Source organism: Poeciliopsis prolifica, unplaced genomic scaffold (assembly GCF_027474105.1).
Source record: "Poeciliopsis prolifica strain line A6 unplaced genomic scaffold, Auburn_PproV2 SCAFFOLD001, whole genome shotgun sequence".
In the NCBI taxonomy this organism is placed as follows: domain Eukaryota; kingdom Metazoa; phylum Chordata; class Actinopteri; order Cyprinodontiformes; family Poeciliidae; genus Poeciliopsis; species Poeciliopsis prolifica.
The window spans coordinates 5,985,864-6,009,008 of NW_026562376.1; the positions used below are offsets into that span (position 1 = coordinate 5,985,864).

At 38.9% G+C, this 23,145-nt stretch overlaps 1 protein-coding gene across 4 annotated transcripts; it reads left to right on the forward strand.

Annotated features, from left to right (window-relative positions):
* The first annotated feature begins 1,987 nt into the window (after positions 1-1,987).
* LOC129359702 (DNA-binding protein RFX7) lies at positions 1,988-18,588 on the forward strand. 4 transcript variants are annotated; one of them, XM_055029527.1, is made up of 10 exons: positions 1,988-2,462; positions 4,796-4,829; positions 7,923-8,008; positions 8,372-8,395; positions 8,492-8,614; positions 8,699-8,815; positions 9,200-9,284; positions 9,369-9,576; positions 9,998-10,293; positions 10,956-18,588. In XM_055029527.1, exons 1-10 carry the CDS (start codon positions 2,335-2,337, stop codon positions 14,217-14,219), a joined length of 4,365 nt encoding a protein of 1,454 aa, XP_054885502.1. In that variant the 5' UTR covers positions 1,988-2,334; the 3' UTR covers positions 14,220-18,588. The 4 variants fall into 4 exon arrangements, with proteins under 4 accessions (XP_054885502.1, XP_054885492.1, XP_054885511.1 ...); XM_055029517.1 differs by having other exon boundaries at positions 7,923-8,007; positions 8,356-8,395; XM_055029536.1 differs by lacking the exon at positions 8,372-8,395.
* The last annotated feature ends 4,557 nt before the right edge of the window (positions 18,589-23,145 follow it).

A 23,145-nucleotide genomic window follows, 5' to 3' on the forward strand; every position in this document is an offset into this window, starting at 1 on the left:
TTTTGCCTAATTTCTCATTTTCACTTTTAGACTCTCTTTTGTGTTTTAATATTATTACTTTTATTATCTATTATTGTTCGCAACAAACTTATCTTTAGGCGTTTTAACCCTTTAATCAGTAGCATATTTGTGCCAAACTACAAACTTTGAAGGGGACAAGCCAGGATCAGCAGAAAAAAAAAATCTAATGGAGTCATGTCCATTATTTTCTTATTTTGTTGAGAATTTTGTTTTATCCTGTGGGAAAAACTCATCATAAATGTTTTCCATCCATGCCTTCTCCATGTTCTGTTTGTTTGTTGCTGTTTGAAGCGTTGGCAGAGTGGTGTAGCAGTACCCGTTTCCACCAACAGATGGCAGCATAAAGGAAGTCTCTGAATAAACCTTTATTTATTTATTACGGTTTGTTTTTATGACCTGGTGCCTTCATTCTTTTACAATTGTTAACGCTTATCAACAATGCAACTGCGCACAGGTCATTTTCCAACATTTTTGTGGCGATAAAAATCAAAAGTCGTTGTAATTTAACTGCCACGTCTATTTTTGATCTGTTACTATGTAAATAATGAGCATTATATTTAGATCTCGGACAGAGTGTTTAGAATCAGAATAATCTTTCGGATTACTCTTTTTCTTCAAGAACTGAGACAGATTAATCAGTTTGATGGGCAAAGACAGATTTAGATTATTTACCTGCAAAAGCAGCTTCCGTTTTTAATTTCAGTTTTACTAGGGAATAATCTTAGTCAGATGTACAGGCAGATACCGGGATCAACATACATGGCTATAGCTGCCCGTGTTCGTGGTGTAATGATATCATCCCGACTGTTTACCCGTCATTGTCACTATCTGATCGAGCAGCTTCCTGCAGCAGCGCCACTTCTGGCTGACAGCGGAACTGCAGGACGTCAAGTTGTGCAGGACAGAGCTGCAACTTCCTGGCTGAAACTTGCTAAAATAAAACACATCATTATGATAATAATCCAGGGTGTATTCAAAGTTACAAGAGCAAAAATCGCTTGATGTGTTTATGCATCCTTGAAAAGAAAAGCATGCATTTTTAAGTGTGAAAAAAAACTTTCAAGATCTCCACTTTTTCAGTTGAACAGATATTAACTCGTTTTAATAATTGTGAAATACATATAAGTCAGAATATGGTCCAAAATGGTAACAAGCAAGCTTCATTTGCAGAAAAGTATGAGCTAATTGCATGAGTTTGTTGTTTTTGTGAAAACAAGCAAACAAAAACAAGGTCAAGCTTGTTTTTAAGTATTCTTTAATACGAGATAAAAGATGCATTGCTATTCTTATTTGATTAAAATTACTGGGTATATAAATTAGTTTCATTTTGCTCTCTAAAACACCAATACTTCCACATAACTTTATATTCTGGTTCATCTGATGATGTGATTTTTAAATATTAAATAATTGATGGTTTAATCAGTTATTCTGCACTCAAGTTACCAAATATTTTTAAAAATAACATTAAATCATAAGTAGTTTTATTATGGTGTAATTTTTACTAAGTCTTGAGTAATTTTATCATGAAGTATCTCTACTCTTACTCTCTCTCTCTATGCATATATATATAAATATGTGTGTGGGGGGGGAGGGGGGGTATTTCTTTTGCTTGATTTTGTTATTTTGTAATTGTGTTATTAATATAAAGTATTTTCATTTTGGTCTTACTGATATTTCCACATAGCTTTATATTTTGATTCATTTAATTATGCAAATTTTAGCTATTAGTCAATCAGTACTCTAATTGTCCACATGTGTAATTTGTTACTTGTATTTAAAAAGATATGTTGAAGTGGTGCTACTCTTACTGGAGTAAAATCCTTTGGGTCCCCTCTGGTGTCCAGTTCGGAAAACAATAAAATAGCATATAACTGGACCTTGAACTCAGCCTGAAGAAGTGTGCGTGAAGTTGATCGTCCTGTTCTGCTTTCAGGGAGTATTTCCGCTCTTGCATGCGGGTTTGTTGCGTGCAGCTTGACGCAGCCAGCCCCGTCTGTAGCTGCTTGCTGGCTGCTGCAGGCGTGCTATTTTGCAGCAGCGGAGGCACCTCTGCGAAATGCCTTTTGTATGCCCGGCTGGTGTTTCTTCGTTGTTGTTGTTTTTTTTTTTTTTTTTTTTTTTTTGGTGGGGGGGAGGTTCTGCTTGGTTTCGTGAGGGCGCCCATCACAGTGTTTTTGTAGCCATGCTCTGCTCTGGGTCCGGCCGGGCTGTCCTCGCTGACTGAGCCGCTCCGGCAGCGCTGGGTCCGGGTGCAGTGCACAGCCGGGGGATGAGGCCTACTTGTTAAAGCTCCCCCAACACCCCACCGCCGCGATGGCTGATGATCAACAACAACCTGGTCAGAAGCCTGCCTCGGGATTAGGCTCTCTTCCAGCGCTGGTGCCAGGACTCCAAGGGCCCGAGGCCAACGCGTTGCAGTTCAAAATAAAGAATTCAATTTGGTAAGGATGGTGCTGATCCATCAAAAGCTAGCCTCGCAATCAGCGTACAGGCAGGGAGGCAGGGATCTGCACAAAGCGGCCAAGAATTACACGCGTTTCCCCGAGCTAGCCTCGGTTTCTTCTCCGGAACACGCATGCAGGGATCCGGGGACGGTGTCCGGGTTCGGGCTGCTGCCGTAATAAGATGGCAGAGACGGGCAGGTAGCAGCTCTGATCATTAGCATGGAGCCATAGGAGGCCATGTTATAATAGATGACACCAACCCCACCGGTGGTGCTGATGCTCAGGATGATGACAGGTGTCAAAGCAGAATGCTGCACGGACTCGGCCTCATTGTGATTTCCATTATGCTGCACACATGCCTGCACATTATATATGTCATTATTATTAGGCGACGTGCTTGCTTTAAACATGTTTAGCCTGATTTCTGCTGTGCAACATCTGAATACCCAAATAAAATGCTTTTAAAAAACAATCTCTATATATGTATATATATAAATTAACTCGTTAAGTAGGTAATAAACAAAGTGATAGTTTAAGGCAGGGAAGGGCGATATGGATTTATAGTGTATCGTGATGATTAGGGGTGCACCGCTTACCGCATTAAGCAATAAATCAATTAATCGCATGAGTTCAATAATTTCCTTTTGCATAATTTATTGAAAAAAATCTTCGGGCTCCATCTAATTGAAGGACAATTTTATTTAGAGAGATTTTACATGCTGTTTCTGTTGTTTTGTTGATTTATTTTGGATATTTAAAACGTCTTCCAGTTAAGTGTTAAATGTTCATTAGAATGTAAAGTTTATTGATCTCTGAGAGTGTGTTCTTGCATTATTTATGATATTGCCATTATATTACTTCAAAATGGTCTCAAAACAACAATATTATTGTTTATCGAAATAACTTTTGGGAGAATTTATCATCCAGCACATTGGTGGATATTATCTGTACTCCTAAAATTAAGAAAACTGGGACCGATGTGTTGGTTGGTGGATTTAGCAATGCTCCTTAATTGTGAAAACAATAAAAGTGACCATAGGAAGTATTTATTGCTACTGTTTGAAGTAACTGTATGGCTGCAACTTTGTGTTACAAACATTATAGCCTCCAAAACCCCCAAACATTTCCATTTGTAATATGCTTCCATGGGACACCAATCACATCAAAAATGTGATTTATTATTACTAAATTGCAAATCATAACTGCATTTAATTATATTTTCAGACTTATTGATATTTATTGATGATTTTAGTGAACAATCAGTGGAAAAAATAGTAAAATGAACAGTTCAGACAATGTTGGAGGGTTTAAACATCATCACTTGGGATATATTAACAACATTAAATCAAAATTATCGTAATAAGAAATTTATCTCAATAAATAATAAATTATGTGATAAATTGTTTATTATTTAATTGGGTTTCTGGTATAAAAATAGATTCGTTATTGTTGCTGTTCTTAAATAAACAATACAATATTGTATTGTTTATCATTTATTGTGAACGATTTCTTATAAGAATTTAAGTTTATTGTCAAGATAAATTTCACTTATTGATGTTAAATGAAACACAAACCAAAACTGTATTGGTTTTGTTTTCTGTTATGATCGGAAATGTTATTTTTGTTATTTTCTAAACTGTTTGCTTCCTGAAAGCATCAATTAATATCAGTACATTTAAAGTATGATTAAATGCAGTTAGTCTGTGCAGTTTACTGATTTAAATCACTTTTTAAGTAAGTGGTGTAGTAAAGAAGCCGATTAAGTCCTAAATCCATTTTGCCCAGCTATATTATGGCACCTTTCATTTTCTTTAAATATTCATCATATTTTTCATGAATGAGAGTTTTTGATATCCACTGTACAGATTGTTTTGTTTTTTTATTATTATATTCTCCCAAAGGTTTGTCATCAGTTACACACACACACACACACACACACACACACACACACACACACACACACACACACACACACACACACACACACACACACACACACACACACACACGTCGCCATAAATGGTGAAGCTGTAGGCAGGAGGGATCTCCAGCAGCAGTCAGTTTTGCAACAATTCTGAAGAGGCCTCTGACCGAAGACAGTCTAGTTTAGGTATCACTTCAGCATCTGAGATGCTTGTTTGCTTCGCTCATTTGTAAAAACTATAATCTGATGCCATAGTTACCCATCATCCAGTACAGCTTCATTGCATTCAAAGCTAGAAGGAATAAGAAATTGTTTTCAAAAGACCAAAGAAGAAAAGAGACAAGAACGTCTGTAACAAATTAAAGTGATGCAAATTGTTCTGATATTGTTTTCTTTCTCATTGTAGCAAATCTGTACAATCAAAAGTGGACAGCATATTGGTAAGTATCTGGACCTCCAACTATATGTTGTTTTCCCTTTAATATCTCACAATTTTACATCAAATATTACATTATATTATACCGTTATGCTAACCCTAACATGTCGATGTTTATTGTCATTTTTTAAATTAAGCTAACTTATTGAACAATTTTTATATTTGAATTATTATTATACTTTTTATTTTATTAAAAAATCAAATTCAAAGAAATTTTATTTATAATAAATGTATTTATTCAAATAAATAAATATATTTCTTTACTCAAATAACACATTTATTTATTTGTTCAAATAAATATTTTATTTATGTATTCCAGTAAATAATTAATAGTTTATTTGAATAAATCCAAAATTAATATGTTAATCTTTAATCTTTATTAAGGACAGTGCACATTAATGAACAATCAACACTACTGTATAGACTGTAAATGAGCCAGATTATAGCATAATTGCTATAATTAATAACATAGAAGTATTTTAATTTTGACCTGTATGTGTAGAGTTTGGCAGCCCTAAAATACATTTACATAAATACATTTTACTTCTTTAAATCAGATTTTAAAAATTAAACGTTATATTAAATTTCATGGAACAATAAAAATGTACTTATTTAATTATTCAATTAATTTTGTATTATTTCACAAATGTATACACTTTTTAGATGTATAAATCTTCAAATATTTTATATACATTGTATAAAAGATTTTTATTTGAAAGTTTTTGACGCTTTCTGTTTCTGCATATTTGTTTATGAACGTTTGCAGTTTTATTTTTAGGTTATCTAATCAGAAAAAGCAACACGTTTCTCCTCTGCTGGCTCAATTTTCGAACGTTTAGGTTTGTATTCGTTGCTGAAGTGGATCACAGATGTTTTTCTCCACAAAGCGGGAACGGTGACATCAAAGCGATGTGATCACGCTTTTGTCTATTTTTTGTCACACAAATAAAATAGAAAGTATTTTAATTTCGACCGATATGCGTAGAGTTTGGCAGCTCTGTTACTCCTGAAACCTGATCCACCGCTCGGCTTCTCTGATGCAAAAACATCAAACGAGATTCGAATGACGCGATTATAAAGTGGAGGAGGCGGATTCTGTCTTTTGTTTCCTGGACTAAAAAAAATAAATAAAACATCTCTAATATATGAATACATTCATGTTTTTTTTTTCAGAAGTGGAAGAAATAATCTGATTTTTTTTTTTTGTCTGGAAAGAAAATGGAAAACAAAAAAACAGGTTTTAAAAAACAAGTTTGCATTTTCAGACTTTATTGTAATTTATGTGCCCTTACTTCTTTTTATTTTTCCTCTTTCCTTATTTATGTTCTTCCCGTCTTCCTTGTGTTCTTTATTTCTTGCATCCGTCCTTCCCTCCTTCTATCTTTGTGTACTTCCTTTTTCCTGCTTTTCATTTCCTTATTTTTCTTCCTAAACCTTTGTGTCCAATTTGTCTTCTTCCTGTTTTCCTTTTTTTGTGTTTTGTTGTATCCTCTCTTACTTCTGTCTGTCCATTCTTAATTTCTTGTATAGTGAAAATACTTCATTTTCACTATACAAGTGAAAATGTATAGTCACTTCTGATGTTTCACTTCATCAGAAGTGAAACATTAACAGTGTGGATCTTTTCAAATCTAATCCAGTAAATATTAGATTTACCGGATCTCTTCAAATTCCCTTCAATGGAATTTTAAGAGATATTTCCAGGAATATTGTTTTATACAATCAGCGATATTTTAATGCTTTTAAATGGTTGAATTAAAAAAAAAAGTTTAAGTTTCTCCCACAAACTGCCCCTGAAGCCTTTTGTGTTAGTATTTTATAACCGAGGCCTGCTGTCGTTTCCAAACAGGATGTGCGACTCGTAGTAAACAACGTTTTCAGTCTCGTCTGATTGGCTGACGGCTCGTTCATTTGGGTTCTCATGGCAACAAAAAGGCAAACAGACGAGTGAGAGGCGATATGAACCCATTCTTAGAAATTCAGCTGAAGGCCAGTCGGAGTACTCAGATGGTTCTGCAATCTTGAGTATTTTCACATCACTGATATTTAAACACTAAAGCACCTAGCTGCTATATTCACAGTAAATTTGCCGTAGAATCGCCGTAGCATTTCCTGAAATAGATCACTTTTTACCAGTTATTTTGGTTATTTAATTTGACTGCTCTTTAATATACTTTTGACCAAACCAGATTTGAATATGTGTTTATAATTAGATTGTTTGAAACTGATTTGATGTAATAATTGAGCCTGTTTTATTTTAGATGACATTTATTTTGATTTGCATCTATGTAAACATAACGCACTAAATGTAACGTTCTGAACAAGAGGTACATAAACCAATGTTTACGGAAAACTTTTCCAGTTTGCTGTGCTTCACATATACAATCAGAGAAAAAGAGAGAAAGAAAGGACACAAGAAAAGAGAGAAGGATAGATTGAAGGAAGGAAAGAGGGAAGGAAGGAGAAATTTGAGTTAGGAAGGGCACAATTAAGATAGAAAGGAAGGAAGAACACAATGGATGACATAAGGAAGGAAAGATTTAGGGATATAAGGAAGAAAAATGAAACAGAATGAAGGAAGGAAAGAGATAATTGAAGAAGGAAGGACACAATGAAAAGCATAGGGAAGGAAGGGAAGAAGGAACAAAGGGACAAAACAGGAAAAATTGAGGGACATAAGGAAGAAAAAGAAAAATGGAAAGAAGGAAGGGAGGAAGGAAGGCACACGAGGAAGGAAGGACAGAACATCAGCAAAAAAGAAAAGAAGGGCAAAGAAAAAGAAAGAAGGAAAGGAATGAAGGAAAGATAATTAGTAAGAAGGATAAAGGAAGGAATATTAGGTATGTTGAAGGACAGAATGAAAGGTGGAAAAAAGGAAAGGAAGTATCTGAGGAAGCGAGGAAGGACACATGAATGATGGAAGGACAAAATTTAGACAATAAAAATCTGGAAATCCAAATACTCTAAATTACTTTAAATGCTCCACACTTCTCCAGGTTCTGTAAGACTTTGGAAGCAAATTAAACGGTAATAAATTATTTTTTATGCCATGTTTATTTAAACAATTGCTCCTTTGTGTTGTTTTGATTTTTTACAGCAAGATGTTGAGAAGTTTACAGACATCGAAAAGCTCTACCTCTACCTTAAGTTGCCTTCTGGTCCCAGCAGTGGCAATGATAAAAGGTAAGAAACACAACAAACTAAAGTTTAACGCTTCGGTTCTTCTTCACAGGAAAAACCTTTTAGTAATTTCTCTTACATTTTTGAACTGTGTGTCATTTCTGCCAGCTATTAAAATCCCAGTTCACTGGCTAAAATCAAGCTGAACAAGTTTAATGGCAGTTTTATTTCCTATTCGCCACATTTATTTATTCTTTTTTTTAACCTTTTTTACCTCTGCATCATTTTGATTATCAGTATGAACCAAAGCACTGAAATATCTCTAGATTCCTGCTCTATACCTAGCTGTCTGTGTGTCATTTGTTTCCCCATATCTATTCATCACCCCGACCCCCAAATTCTGCCCATTTGGACTGGGAATGAGAGGGGGTCCTCTACTGCTGGATTATGGTATTACAGTTTCTGTATTCGCAAGAAAAATGATGCGAAGCAGTCCAGGACTCGGCGCACTCACCAGATTTTTCTTTTGCTTTGGGCCCTTTTCAGTGATCAGAGTTCCATGTCGTCGAGCCGTACTCAACAGATGTATGCATTCAACTGGATACGCAATCACCTAGAAGAGCATCCGGAGACGTCCCTCCCAAAGCAAGAGGTGTACGACGAATACAAGTGGGTGAAGAGAGAGAAATACACAGAAAATTTATTTTATTTTAATGAGAAGTGATGTAAAAAAAACAATCTGGTTTTGTTCAGGAGCTATTGTGACAATCTTGGCTACAATCCACTGAGTGCAGCAGACTTTGGGAAGATCATGAAGAATGTCTTTCCCAACATGAAGGCACGTCGTCTGGGCATGAGGGGAAAATCCAAATATCCTTACAATGAAATCGATATGTTCAAACACTGAATGAATGTTTATTCATTGCAGATGTCCAGTTTCAGATTTTGTGAAGTTAATCGCTATAATTAGCAGTATTCTTCTTTCCAGATTTCTTACAGTGATCAGTACACTGCAAAAACACAAAATGTTACCGAGTATTTTGATTTAGTTTGTGTTGCAAATATCTTATTACACGTGAAAAAAGACAAACTAGCAACTTCACTAATTCTTCAATATTGATAAAATAACAAAAATGTCAAAAATGTGTCGTGCCCCTACATTTCACAGTGGTTTAAAGTTTGTGACAACCTGGAAACCTTGGTTCTCCTCGGTTTGGATCCGACTCTTGTTCTGAAGCCTTAACTCCTTCGCACATACTGCTACAGCGGGTTAAGAAAGAAAGCTTTTGTTCACATGCCATCCCTACCCAACCTGGATCTGCAGAAATCTGGTGACGGGGTGAGTTGCAACGAATCTCGCTTGACTCAAACCTTCCCAAACCATTTCGGTGTTCCTGAACCGGCTCTGCTGCTGTTCGGACAGTGTGAGCTGATGGAGTCAACCGGTCAGTCTCCCAGCGCCGAGGATGAGATGAGATCCGCGGCCTGTGGGCTGGTGTGTGAGTGGGCTCAGAAGGTGCTCAGCCGTCAGTTTGACAGCGTGGAGGATCTGGCTCGCTTCCTGCTCAACAGTCACTACATTGGTACAAAGTCCATGGCTGCTCTCACTGTTATGACTGGAACACCCACAGGTAGAATACCCGCTGCAGGGATCGGATCTGTTTGTGTATGTTGGATGCTCGCTCTGCCGATGCTAGAAAAAAAGCAGACTGACTGGTTTACATTCTTTTAATGATTTCATATGGTTCATGCTGTATGCACAATATCTTTAAAGCAATTTACAGATAACCAGATGTTTTCTTTTTGCTATGAATACATTCTCTTTTGTTATTATCTGCAACAAAAACACAAATAAAGCAGATAATATTGTTATTGAAGAGTCAGACAAATATAAATTTTTACTGTAATAATCAAGTGTTGCTTTAACTACGGCATCTGACTTGTGTTTTACTTTATAACTCTTACAAACATCAACCACAAACTTTTTTGCAGTAGTTAGAGTAATGTGCCTGATCTCTATAGATTCTTCTTGAACTGTTCTTGCCTTGACAGGAATGAAGACCCCAACTCCAGCCTCTGCATTTGTTCCCACTGCTGAGGCAAACTCTTTCCAGCCCCAAGTGAAGACCCTGGCGTCGCCCTCTGTTGACGCAAAGCAGCAACTGCAGCGCAAAATCCAGAAGAAGCAGCAGGAGCAGAAGCTTCACTCACCACTGCCCAATGAGGCCCAGGTGAAGCGGACAGAGGCCAGTACGCCCGGACCCACCATCCCCTGTGGCAGTCCTGCTCTGCTGTCCCCTCAGCCAACCATAGGAATCGTAGTAGCAGCCGTCCCCAGCCCAGTCCCGGTACATGTCCTGACTTTTCTCAATTTTTTATTTCCAGAGTAGGACTGTGATTATTTCAGTCATCACACTGCAAAAACACCAAATCTTACCAAGTATTTTGAGTCTAGTTTCTAGTGCAGATATGTTAGTACACTTGAAATGAGACAAAATCAACTTTTTATCAAGACATAGAGGTTTTTTTCACATAAATAATTCTTATATATTAATGAAAAAGTGCTAGTTCCATTGGTAGATTATCTCATTTACAAGACACTTTTTCCATATTGTAAGTGAACTAGTACTTTTTCCATCAATATTAAGATATTATTTTCTTAAAAACAGCTGGCTAAATCTTGCTGAAAAGTTACTTTTTACTTAGTTTGTCTTATTTCACGGGTTCTAAGATATTTGCACTAGAAACTAGACCCAAAGTACTTGGGAAGACTTGGTGTTTTTGCGATGCACGCCATATTGACAAACTTGTCAGAAATGAAAGTGTCGTGCAATTCCGATAATCATCGTGCTGGAATACAGTGCGCTACCTAGTCAAACATCATTTAATGAAGCCTAAAGGAGTTTTATGACTCAAAGCACTCAAAGCATTCGATGAATCGTTACAGCCCTACTCCAGAGATGTGTTTTATGTGTATAAGTGTACCAATAAATGGTGTTTTGTTCCTCAGGTACAGAGAAACAGGCAGTTAATGACCTCACCGAGCCCTGTGGGGACTGCGGAAGGAAAAGTGTTGCCTGTAAACTTCCAGGTTGTCACTCAGTCACTCAAACAGTCTCCCAAAACACCCCAGAATGTCTCAGCAAGTCCAGTGGGAGACAGACTGGCACGACATGGCACGCGGTACGCCCAAATCCTTCCCAAGCCCTCTGCCACGAGTGCCATAACCCTGCGCTCTCCACCCACGCTGCTCATCACCAACAGCCCTATAAAGACAGTGATGCCCTCTCCCCACGTCAGCTCTGTCAACGTGGTGAAGATGACGGCTATTGCTTTGGCCCCCAGCAGCAGCAGTAACAGCAGTGTGCGACCAGCCTCTGCCGGTGTGACCGTCGCAGCTGCCTTGGACGATTCCCAGCTGTCCCAGAGCGGGAATTCGGCAGCTCCCCAGTCTCCTGCAGTCAAATCTGCTGCAACATTGACCCCAATTCTCTCTGTGGACACCAAAGGGTTGTCTGATGCTGGAAGTGACAATAATTCCTTGTCTGTGGCAGAGAAACATGTTGAAGGAGCCAAAGAGGAGAAGATGGTAAAATTCAGAGCTGCAAGTGAGCCAAGCTTTTTGGTTAAATGTTCACCAGGACCAGAGAAAGGGTTGCGGACAAAGAGTGACTCCGCCTCCCCTCCCAGCTCTGCATCTGGGACTCAGGACAGCAATAACAGTAACTGCCATGACAGTACTTTGTACTTGACTGTTGATAATCAGAACTCCAATGGCAACACATCGTCCAACGGCTCGTCCGCTGTTACTCTCACATCTAAGGATGCCTGCCTAGATGCCAAGAGCCCCAGGAAGCGTGCAGCGGGGGAATCCCACGTTATTCCTGTCAAGAGGGTGTTTATCTCCCAGCAACCGGTTGCTGTCATTGACAATCCCAAACCTGGGTTGAACACTGCAATGAAGAGAATTCCCAGACCAGGAACCCCTGCGAGACCAGAGAGTGCCCCCTGCAAAGGGATTGCCAAACATATGGCATTGGGGCCCGCACAGATCCTTGCACTTACAGACGCGCCTCTCACGCACACAGAGGGAACGCAGACTGCCGCGAAACAGCAAGATTCAAAACACGAGGACCATTCCATCGATGTGGATCCCTCTGCTGGACCAGCAGGAAACAACGCGTCCGACCACACGCTGCTGCAGCAGATCACTGGGGACCCTCGTGCCATTACGGCCAACTCAGGACCACACGAAGCCTCTGTGAGCGATTTAAAGAGCACAATATGGGAGCCTCAGCAGATACCAGCAGAACACAAACAGACTCCCACTGACCAGCTCTCCATGATGGCTCAACCGTCCGATGCCTCGGGCCAGCTCACCCTCACGCAGATGGTCGACTTTGCCAGTTCTCAGCCGAACATGGAGTACTTCTCGTTCAACGATGACGACATGACGCAGGATAGCATTGTGGAAGAGCTGGTCCAGATGGAGGAGCAGATGAAGCTGAAGGGCCTCTTTGGGAACTGTGTGGACGTGTCCGGGTTGCAGGGTCAGTCGGCCGGCGGACAGGGCTCGATCCTCGCCGCCCATCAAACCAGTTCGACCTTCTACCACTCGACTCACAGCAGCACCACTCCTGTTCAGACCCCGACCCCGACTCCGACACCCACCCCCACGCCAACTCCGACTTCTGAGATGACGCTCGCGCACGGCCTGACCCGAGAGAGCCCCTGCTCCCGAATGGCTCCCGTCACCCCCGTAGATGGAGCAATGGGCCGGCACACCCCAATCAGCACGCCGCTCTCCAACTGCAGCAGCAGCGTGCCGCCGAGCCCCGTGGAGTGCAGGAACCCTTTTGCTTTCACTCCCATAAATTCGAGCATCACGGGATACCATGATGCGAGCATCGTCTCCAGCAGCCCTGTCAAACCCATGCAAAGGCCCATGGCGACGCACCCCGACAAGGCCAAGCTGGAGTGGATCAACAACCGTTACAACAGTAACTCTGCCGGACCTCTATCTAACCACAGCATCGGCATTCTGCCAAGCTACCAAGACCTGGTGGACGATCAATTTCGCAAACCTCACGCATTTGCAATTCCTGGCCAGTCGTTCCAGTCTCAGGCGAGACAGGACGGCGCTCACTTTGGACGCATTACTCCAATTTCTCCAGTGCAGCAGCAGCAAACACAGCAGCAGGCAAGTGGTGTAACGACTCCCACCAAGCAGGAGAGTTTTGCCGTACCTGCACCGCTAGACAACAAGGCTTCCGCCTCAACTGCGTCCAACACTTTCCGCTGCCGCAGTGTTAGTCCTGCTGTGCGGCAGAGGAACTTCAGCGGTAATACCAACCCTCCAGCCACCACCACGAGCACCACAACAACGACTCGAGCCGTGGTCTCGCCCTTTAACTCCCCCATAACCTCGGAGGTGCTCAGCATCCTGTCTAACAGCCAGACTGTCAGCTCTGTGCACAGCATGGTGCAGCGCAGCCAGTCCGTACCTCTGAACATCATGATGCAGAGCGAGATGCTGCCTGTGCAGGGTCAGAGTAACACCGCCAAGATCACCAGCGTCCTCCTTAGCAAGATGGAAGCAGATGGAGACGACTCCGTCCGTGGTCTGGGCATCAACAACTTGCCCTCTAATTACACGGCCCGCATGAACCTCACCCAGATTCTAGAGACGGCTCCGAGCTTCTCGGGAGGAACCGCGTCCCAGAATCAGCTGCCCGTCAACTCCAGCCCTGCTGCCTTCGAGCTCCAGCAGCATGGCTACCTCACAGCTGGGGACACTCAAGCACAAGCAGGTCCCAGTGAGCAAGACCAGCACCAGCAGCAGCTCCGAGAAGATCCCGCGCAGACACAACCGCAGCTCCTCCTCCAGAGCACACAGCAGCAGCAGGAGGCGGAGGATGAACAGCAGCAACTCGATTTCAACAACACTGTCAAGGACTTGCTGGGCGAGGACGGACTCAATCCCAGCTCCCAACTGGTGGGTCAGGTCGCCTCGGAGCTCAACGCAGTGGCGTCCGACTTCTCCAACGACATCAGACTGACCTCAGATCTGTCCAGTAGCATCACTGACCTTAACACGTTGGACGCCAACTTGCTGTTTGACCCCAATCAGCAGCAGGAGCAGTACGAAGACTCGACACTGGAAGAACTAAAGAACGACCCACTTTTCCAGCAGATATGCAGTGATACTGTGAATTCTGGTTTCGAGTGGCTAGAGAGCAAAGACCAGCCTACTACCGTGGAGATGCTGGGTTAACGTTCTCTTCTACTCTGTATGATTTATGTTCTCTGTTTGTTCAGTTTGGTGCACATGTAATATATCTGTTTTTAACCCATAGTTTGTCGGAGTTTGTCTGGACTTTGGCCGTTTGTTATGTTCAAAGTGCCATGCTTACCAGAGCAATCTCCCGCCACCTTTATCCCCTCCCTCATCATTTGTCAACAATATTTCAGTATTTTGCTCACTTTTCTCCCTCATTTGAGATCTAAAATGTTAGCATTTCAAGAGAAGGGTGCGAACACTTTGTGGCAGCATGCACCAACTAACAGAGCAGATATGCGCGCTTTGAAGGGTAATCCTTATTAATGCAATATTTATACTTTACGAACAACAAAGGAGTAGGAAATGCTTTGCAAATCGGGCACACGAGACTTCACCAAAAAAGAAAAACATATTTTTCTTTTAACGTGCAGTTCAAGTTCAACCAAATGGAGACAATATTGGTTATCACGGTATATGCACATAAAAGTTGTAGTACGTTTGCCTGCCATATCAAAAAAGATATAAAAAGGGCAGCATCTTAAGCTGCCAGGTGCTGAATTTCTGACATAATCTTTATACTTTTATCAAAAACCAACATCAGTGAAGAACTGATTCATGTGTGAAACCTCTCAAAGCCTATACTTCTTGTACTGTTTATTATCTTCAAAAAAGGGAGTTTAACGGTCATTAGAGAAAATATGGAGATGCAGGCCACTTTGTGGAGTATTTATTGAAAAAAATCAACAACTTGGCTGCCTTATTCCCAAAGTTTAAGGCCTTACGCCATTGTTATATGAACTGTATATAGTATAATGTTAAGATATCCAGAGCTTCATCCTTTCATGGCAGCTGTTACTCTCATATTTTAAGTTCCTTTCTCTGTTCTTGTTTTGCATTGTTACAAGATAGACGGGTCCTGCTCATTTCCATTTTTCATACCTTTTTTTAGATGTTTCTTGGGAATGAAATGGAGCTGTTGGTGGCATTTCTTACCAGCCATGGTACCAATTTTTTCCTGCTAGTAGGGCGTTTCATACCCAATTTGCCAGCTGAAGAGTTGAAGTGATTTTCCATGATCTCCTTATAGTTTGCATTTGGTTATGTAACAGCGAAAAATACTACAGCTTAATCTGTGTTTCAGTATGCCACTCTGAACCTTTTCCTACCTGGAACCTTTTACGTTACCCTGGCCGTATGTGGGGTGCAGTGGGTGTTGTGAGGTGCAAAACCGTGTTGTTTATGTAAATGACGTCCAGAATGGCTGAAATGTAACAATTTAAAAGCTCCAGGAACATTTTTCAGGAGTCAGTGTTGTTTTCTGGGCCCATTTTAAAGCAGCAATCCTTCTTGCCCTGGAACTATTTGTGTTTTAACCCTTTGAAGCTAAATAAAGACAGCTGTAAACCGTCTGAAAGATTAACACATTTTGATTTAAGTAATGAGGCGTTGCTAATGGCCATCAACAACATGTTTCTCAGGCTTTAATTATTATCTATAAAATTTTAAATTTCTTCTTTGAAGTGATTTTAATATTGCTGTAGTTTCAAGACTTGCAGAAATTTCTGAATAGCAGGAATAAAAGTTCTTGTTGCTTTTATTTTTGCAACAGGATCGTCTGTCTCACAGAAGCTTCTGAACAAGAGCTTGGTCAACACTCATGCAGTGGGACGTTCCCCTTTACTGTCAACATGTACAATGTGCATGAACTGCACTGATTTGGACTCTCACATCAGAAATGCATTCCAGAAACAAGTAGGGTGAATTAGAGGAAAAAATAGTCCTATGAAAAATTTGATTCTGGGAGAAAACAGTCAGAGTGCGCCTTTACTGTTTGACTGTTGATTTGTTGTTACTGTATTAAATACTATCTTCCAGTAGGAGGTAGTTGAAAGTAAAGTAAACTTTTCTGAGCCCACTTCTCCCCAGAATTTAATTTCCTGGAACTATTTACATCAACTCGGCTGTTTGTTGCATACATTTTGACAGTATGATGGAAATCTGTGCTGTTTATATAAATTATGTGCACACTAATAAGTGGATAAAATGCTTGGAGAATTAAAAAAAAAAATCTGAAATATTTAGGAATCTCTCACCACAAAGCTCCACCATGAATTTTCACCTAAAACGCTGCCCTGCTACCAGAGCCGTTTCTTGGGGTGAATTCCTACCGTGACGTTGGATTTGGTTCTGGTTCCTGCAGTGGAAATGATGAGGGTTAAAAAAATGGTCCCAGAAAACTTCACTGTTACTGGAAAAGGCTGCTGTATTTGAAGCAAACCTTTAGTCATTTTAGTTCGATCCGGGGTCATGTTTGTTGCGATGTTTCAAAAGCATCTTCTGGTCCAAACAGGAATCAGAAATAAAATAAATGGAAATAGGCTGAGATTTCTATGAGCATTTCCATAATTCATAAAAACCCTTCACTAGCAACAACAATGAATGGAGATGCAAAGATTTACGTGTCGACTGGTTTGTTTATGGGAAAGAAGTGATGAATCGGCAACTGGTGGGTTTGAACCGAAGAACCAACTCCATAAGTTATTGGCTACATCCTTATTGATGAAAACAAAAATTGCTACGCTGTCCTTTCAATTGTGAGATGTTTTTAGTTTTTTTGCACTCCCAGGCTAGAGAATTTCAACGGCATGGAGAAGGTTTTGCAAACCAGGAGGACCAACAGGTTCTTGCATGAGCTTCCCGGAAATAATGTTTGTGCAGATCCAGGCCTCATTTTCATGCCAAAGACGATCCGTTTCAAGAATCATAAGAGATTATTCCACACAGAAACACTCCGCGTTTAGCATCCACAACTCAACAGGAAAGTGGGGCAGCATCAGAGATTTAAGAGTTCTTCTGTACAGTTTGTAAAATAGTGAAATGGTCACTGTCCTATGTTTTATAGGTAACCATGGACCTGAAAGCATGTTGAAACCATCACTGCTAGCCAGGTAGGCTCTGTGATACAGTAGGATGCTTGCTTCAGTTTTTCGGCTATATTGTCAATGTTGTAAAAGTCATGTTTAAGCTCCATCTGTAAATACGATAGATACATAGAGATTCGATGTATCCAGACACTATATTATGGCCATTAATCTAGCTAAGTATGTGCCATCGAAAAGAAAAAAAGAAGCTTAACAGATTTATAGTTGGCAAGATACTGTATGTTGTGTGTTACATTTCTGGCTCAATGTGTCGTAACAGTAATGCTGTCTGGTCTCGCTTGCTGATTTTATTTGACTATTTTTAATATTATTTTTGGTCTTTATACTCAAAGATAAATAGGTCTCTGCAGTTGCAGAAGTGATGTGTGCTGTGAGCAGGATCATTAGCATGGTATGTTAAGAAAAAAAAGTTGTGATACTGTTAGCTGGTTGCAGACTTCTCTGTGACATTGTGCTCAAAGTTCGTCAGCAGACACTGGAGAAAAAACAAAAAACAAAAAAAAAGTTTCAACAAACTTTGGAGGTTCACGTTATTGCACTAAATTTTTACGACACATGGCTTTGTCACACCTTTATGGAGAAAAATAATAAATTATGATGGGTGCCCGCTTAGAAAAAGAATAAAAGGAAAGAAAAATATTTTTTATGACAAGATGAGTAAGGAAAATAAGTGGATTGTCAGAAAATGACTAATTGTCTTGTAGCAAAATGTGCATTAATCTCAGTGAGATACACGTTTCTTACTCGTTCTCATACATGAGAATACAAAGCATTGAGGGGGGAAAAAAAAGCTAGAATAACCTTTGAAAACCTACATGCTCATTATGTTGATAAATGATTGTATACACGCATGTGTGATGACTTCTGTTGTATATTCTTGGTAACCACTGTCTACTGTGATGTAGGCAGGTTCTGTTAACCAGACTGGCAGTGCTAGTTTCATGAGTTACTTTACATTTTATTATTATTATTTTTATTATTATTATTATTATGTGTGACTGTGCTGTTTACTAAGTTAATGTTTTTCTGGATTTTTTTTTCAATTTGACGTTTTCCTATTTTGATAAATGCATTTGTGAAGAAACATGTTTTCTCTTAATTACCTTCTTTAACAACATGGCACTGATATTTGACTTTAAATGAAGGAAATGCACCTCTTTATGATTACAGCAGCTCCATCAAGCAGTGACTCTTGACTCTTTACCTTTTACTGACCCGACCCTGTTTGACTATCGTGTCCGTTTCTACCAGTAGAAGAAGAAGAAAAAAAAATCAACCCTCCTCTGTGTTGTTGTCTGGTGTTCTGCTTAATGTACAGTAGCTTGTTAATATTGCAAACGCGTTGTTTCTTTTTCAATGGAAAGTACTCACTGGTGAGATTTTTAAAGTGGTTTTAAAAGCCAATAAACTTTTTTAAAGAATGTTGGTGTCTGTTTAAGTGGCGATTATTTAAAATTTGAAGCTTTTCATCCTATAAAAGACTAAAAACAACTTGAATTTTCAATAAAGGGAAGTATAAGTCTGTAAGACATTTTGATTATCAAGTTATTTCATCAATTGCGTAACCTATGCCAAAATTATATTAACATTTTTTAATTATTTTTTTAATTTTTGCTTTCTAAAAACAGAAACATTGTTGTTATATTTTGCATAAAGACATTTTATGCAAAATACTGAGAAAAAAGTAAAAAACTTTAAATGAAATTAATCTTTTATTAAAGCAACACTGAAAAATGCAGAAAAATCTTAGATTTTAAGACATTCATTCAACTGTTTAAACTAACGAGCCAAATTACCAAAGCTATAGTTAATGGTATCCTTGCAGTTGATACTTTTAACTCCTTTTTCCTAAGATGACACTTACTCCTCTATCACATTTCACAGGGTTGCATCATTCAAAGAGATGCTGTCTTCACCCTTCTCCCCTTTCCTCCAGACTTCTGGCTCATTTGATTTCCTCTCTTCTGTTCAGCTAAGAGGTTTTCTATACTCTTTCGGATCAATTACCAATGGAAGCTGGTTGATTGTTTTGAGTGTTGAGATGTTTCTGTTGATCTGGCCATCTTTGATCGGTGACATTTTGGAAAACTGGATGTTTTTCGAAATTTCCTGGATGCTGAAAGAGTGATGAACTAAGAGAAATAAGCCACAGCATCAAAATAAACCTGGTGTATTTGTTGCTGAAGAGGTCAGTCTTGGCCTCTTCAAAGCACATGATTCTCAGTAGAGTGTCACAAACATTAGACTCCACATGCTAATGTTTGTGATGGTAAGATAAGAAAAAATATGTATTTCTTGTTTAATTTGTAAACAACCAGTTAATAGCGTCCAATAAGGATGATGCTTTTAACTGTCATCCTTATTGTCTTACCAATCACCAAGACTTGAAGATTGTTAATTATTATCTTGACTGGAAGTTGAAGTAAGTGGCTGTTTTCTTCCGTATATTACAGAAAATCTTGTCATGTTCTCTAGTCTTTCCCATTTGTGTGACCAGTATAAATGTCTAAACCAAGTCATATTTATACTTAAAAAACACAGTCATTGATAATTAAATAAAGCTTTGGGGACACAAAATATTAACTTGCAATGTATGAATTTTAAAAATACTTAAGGTAAATTTATTTCTAAATAATTATTAAAGGTGACAATTACCTTTTTCACATGTTTTTTTACTTGTTTGTTTCTTTTTTTTTTGCCTGAATATACTACATGTCTGCATGAATATACTAAATTTCAAGATTGATCTAAATGTTTTCAATGAAGGGTCTCACATAGAGGCTGCTGTAACACTATTTGTTTTCATCACAATATTATAACACAAATATTTGTTTGATTTAAGGCAAACACCACACATTTTTAGTTTTTGCCCAGTCAAAATTATGCAAACTCCTAAAACCTTTCCATCTCCTTCTTAAGCTAAGGTTAGAGGTCATCTCCTAAAGACGAGCCCTGGCCAATCAGAGGCAAGCTAGCAAGTCCGCTGCTCTGCTTTCCCAGGGCCCTGCGGTATTCATAACATGCTAATGACCTTAACCCTATTGATTGTGGCCGAACAGCCGGACCTTCTGCCATGTGGACCCCGGTCGTTCCCTGAGCCAAGGTTTAGCCATCTGATTCAGGAAAACTTTATGGCTTTGTCACATTTTCAAATTACTGTGTGTCAATAATCACACAATCTAGTTGTGAGGCAAAGCAACTACAAAGACGTGGTGTTTTCTGAGTAAAAAACAGAATAAAAAATACAGCTGTGGAAAACTGAAGAGCCCACTGCACTGAACCCCATTGAAAACCTTGTTATTCCATTCTGAACTCTTCCTGAGTTAAAAAAACATTAGTATGGTTGTTTCTAAAGGGACATGAACTTGTTTTCTTTGCATTATTTGATGTCTGAAAGCACTGCATAGTTTTCCTTATTTTGACCATTTCTCATTTGTTTCAAATAAATACTAGATTTTTGCTTGTAATTATGGAGACATGTTGTCAGTAGTTCATAAAATAAAATAACAATGTTCAATTTAGTCAAGCATATAGCTATAAAAAAAATAAAATCTGAGAAACTGATAATTACAAGTGGTATTTAAAAATTTTCCAGAGCTGTATATGCATGTGGTTTTAGAAAAAAATAAAGCATTTGCTTTTTAGATAATGTGGCATACATATGTTAGTTTGCAAGTTCACACACATGCATTGAGATTAAACTAATTGCGATATGATTTTTTTTTTTAATTATTTGTCAAAGTATAAAATTTTTGACAAAATCATTACAAAATCTTAACCACCGACTAAGTACATTAACAAATCCTATCACACTGACAACCAGTTTTGGAGCCTTAAATTATAACTATAAGGCTTAGGATGATTAAATCAATACCCCGCTGTAATCAATATATAATTAAACTCTGCTCTTCTCATTTGATTGCATATTGAATCTTGGAGGTGCAGGCCTGGAGCTACAATCTGTTCAAATAATTTAGGGAAGTGTGGTGTATGTAATATGAGGTCTGGGAGTGAGGACTTTATTTACCTGTAGCAGTGTGCTGGTGTTTTGCTGATGCAGCATGGCTGAGCTCCCAGCTGGTTCTCATTGTAATGCTGCTGAATGAAGCCTCTGAAAGAGGAGGGTCATTGTCAAAAGGCACGGTCGCTGGATCAATATCTGAATTCATTAAGCAGCTGACCTACAGCTATCAATATCTCTTCATAATTACCAGATTGTGCAGCATAGGCGAGCAGATGCGATGCAGACCTTTTTACGTGCTGGTAGCTGATAATTCACTTTGCTTACTGAAATTAGATGTGCAAAATATCTACAAGATAGAGATCACAATCTAATCAAGCTATGTGCTGCATGACTCAAAATCAGATTTCTATATGAGCACCTTTATTGGTAATATCTGTAGCACACTACATGACTGCTTACTATAGAAGGCATTTCAGATTATTTTCAAAAATCCAATCCATTTCAGTTCAGTTTGGCCAATGGCTGCATGGTACAAAATGACATGTATTTGAGTTATCAAAACTAATTAGGACGCATACAAATTGTTTGAAAAAATTGGAGAACTGGGTCTAATAAAGCAAAAAGTTCAATTTTACTTTCTTTATGCACCTTAAGTAGGTATCCTCCTATGACATAAACATTTAGGACAAACGACAACAAAAAATACTTGATCTTCTGTATGATTCTATAGAGCCTGTTAGTTTGTGTTCTCAAATACCCACTACTAAAAATAATCAGCTGAAAGAAGCCTGGGTAACAGCAGGCAGTGATAAAGACAAGTTGGAAAACATCCCTGAAAGTTGGATGTCTTTTTTTTTTACTAACCTTAACCTCAAAATCTAATATGTTTACATCAGATACATGTTTTTGTAGAAATTAACAGTTTATTTGTGTTTCTGTCAGTTCATAGCTCATTAAGTCACTCAAAAATAGTAGGACTGTACATTTATGTTGGTGAGCTTGTTGCTGCAGTCTTTAAAAGCGTAGCCAGCCTGTTTATTCAGCTGAAAAACTAGCAAAGATGTAATTTCCACGTCCAAGTTCTGAATTTGGAGGTAAGTGTAACATATTTATTGTAAGACCATGTTCTCATTGGTCACTTTAGATTTTGCACACAGAAAAAAATCTGTGTGCATGAACAAGCTCTCTTTGTAACTAGTTATGCTAATATTTTAACAATCCATACCAAATCTTCACTTTAAGTGCTGCTAAATACAATTCAAGGGCCAGCAATGGCAGTTTGAGAACCGTACTGTTAGCACGTATCCTTGCTAATATGTTACTTTGCAAGCTTCTCTAAGGGAGGTTGCACAATATTGAGTATAATTTCTTGAAGTCAAAATCCTCGAAACTGCAAATAAACTGCTTAACATTGCCTAATTTATACATTATGAGAGTTTCAGACCAGGCTGGAGGAAACCTTTTTACTTGTTCACTTAAACATTTAGTCTTTTTCCGGCCCCCAACATTTCAAAATTTTACATTTGGAAATGTCAATGAATAATGATGAATATAGTACCCTCAAAGCCCCAAATATTGTTTTAAAATATCAATAATCTTTTGTGAGCTTTTAAAGATCCTCTGAAATGATGTTTGTTTGTTTTTACTAACAAATGTACAATGATATTAAAAGGCTGCTGTAATATGACCAACAAAAACCTCAATGAAGAAAAAAAGTATCACGTCCTTTAAGCTGTTTCTATATCAGCGTTGCACATAAGAGACAACAATTTTGAATTATTTTTATTTTTACTCATGTTTAATGGAAGGAATTTGTCTTAACTAGCAGTTTAAATCTAGATAGAAAGATAGATAGTTCCATGTGGAATCCCTCTTGGCTCTGTTTTGAATCTTCTGCGCATGTGCGAGAGGGCGGGGCCTGCTCCGGTTCTCCTCCGTCACAGCCGTTGGTGCTCCGCGGTTGGCAGAAGGGATAGAGCGGAGCAGCGGGACGCACGCGGGGCACCGACGGCTC

Bases quoted from the DNA above. Each gene is read 5' to 3' on its own strand.
- LOC129359702 (XM_055029517.1), top strand. From the start codon at position 2,335: ATGGCTGATGATCAACAACAACCTGGTCAGAAGCCTGCCTCGGGATTA. The intron at 8,396-8,491 runs GTATTACAGTTT...GGCCCTTTTCAG, and splicing joins TCCTCTACTGCTGGATTATG to TGATCAGAGTTCCATGTCGT. The intron at 8,615-8,698 runs GTGGGTGAAGAG...GGTTTTGTTCAG, and splicing joins GAGGTGTACGACGAATACAA to GAGCTATTGTGACAATCTTG.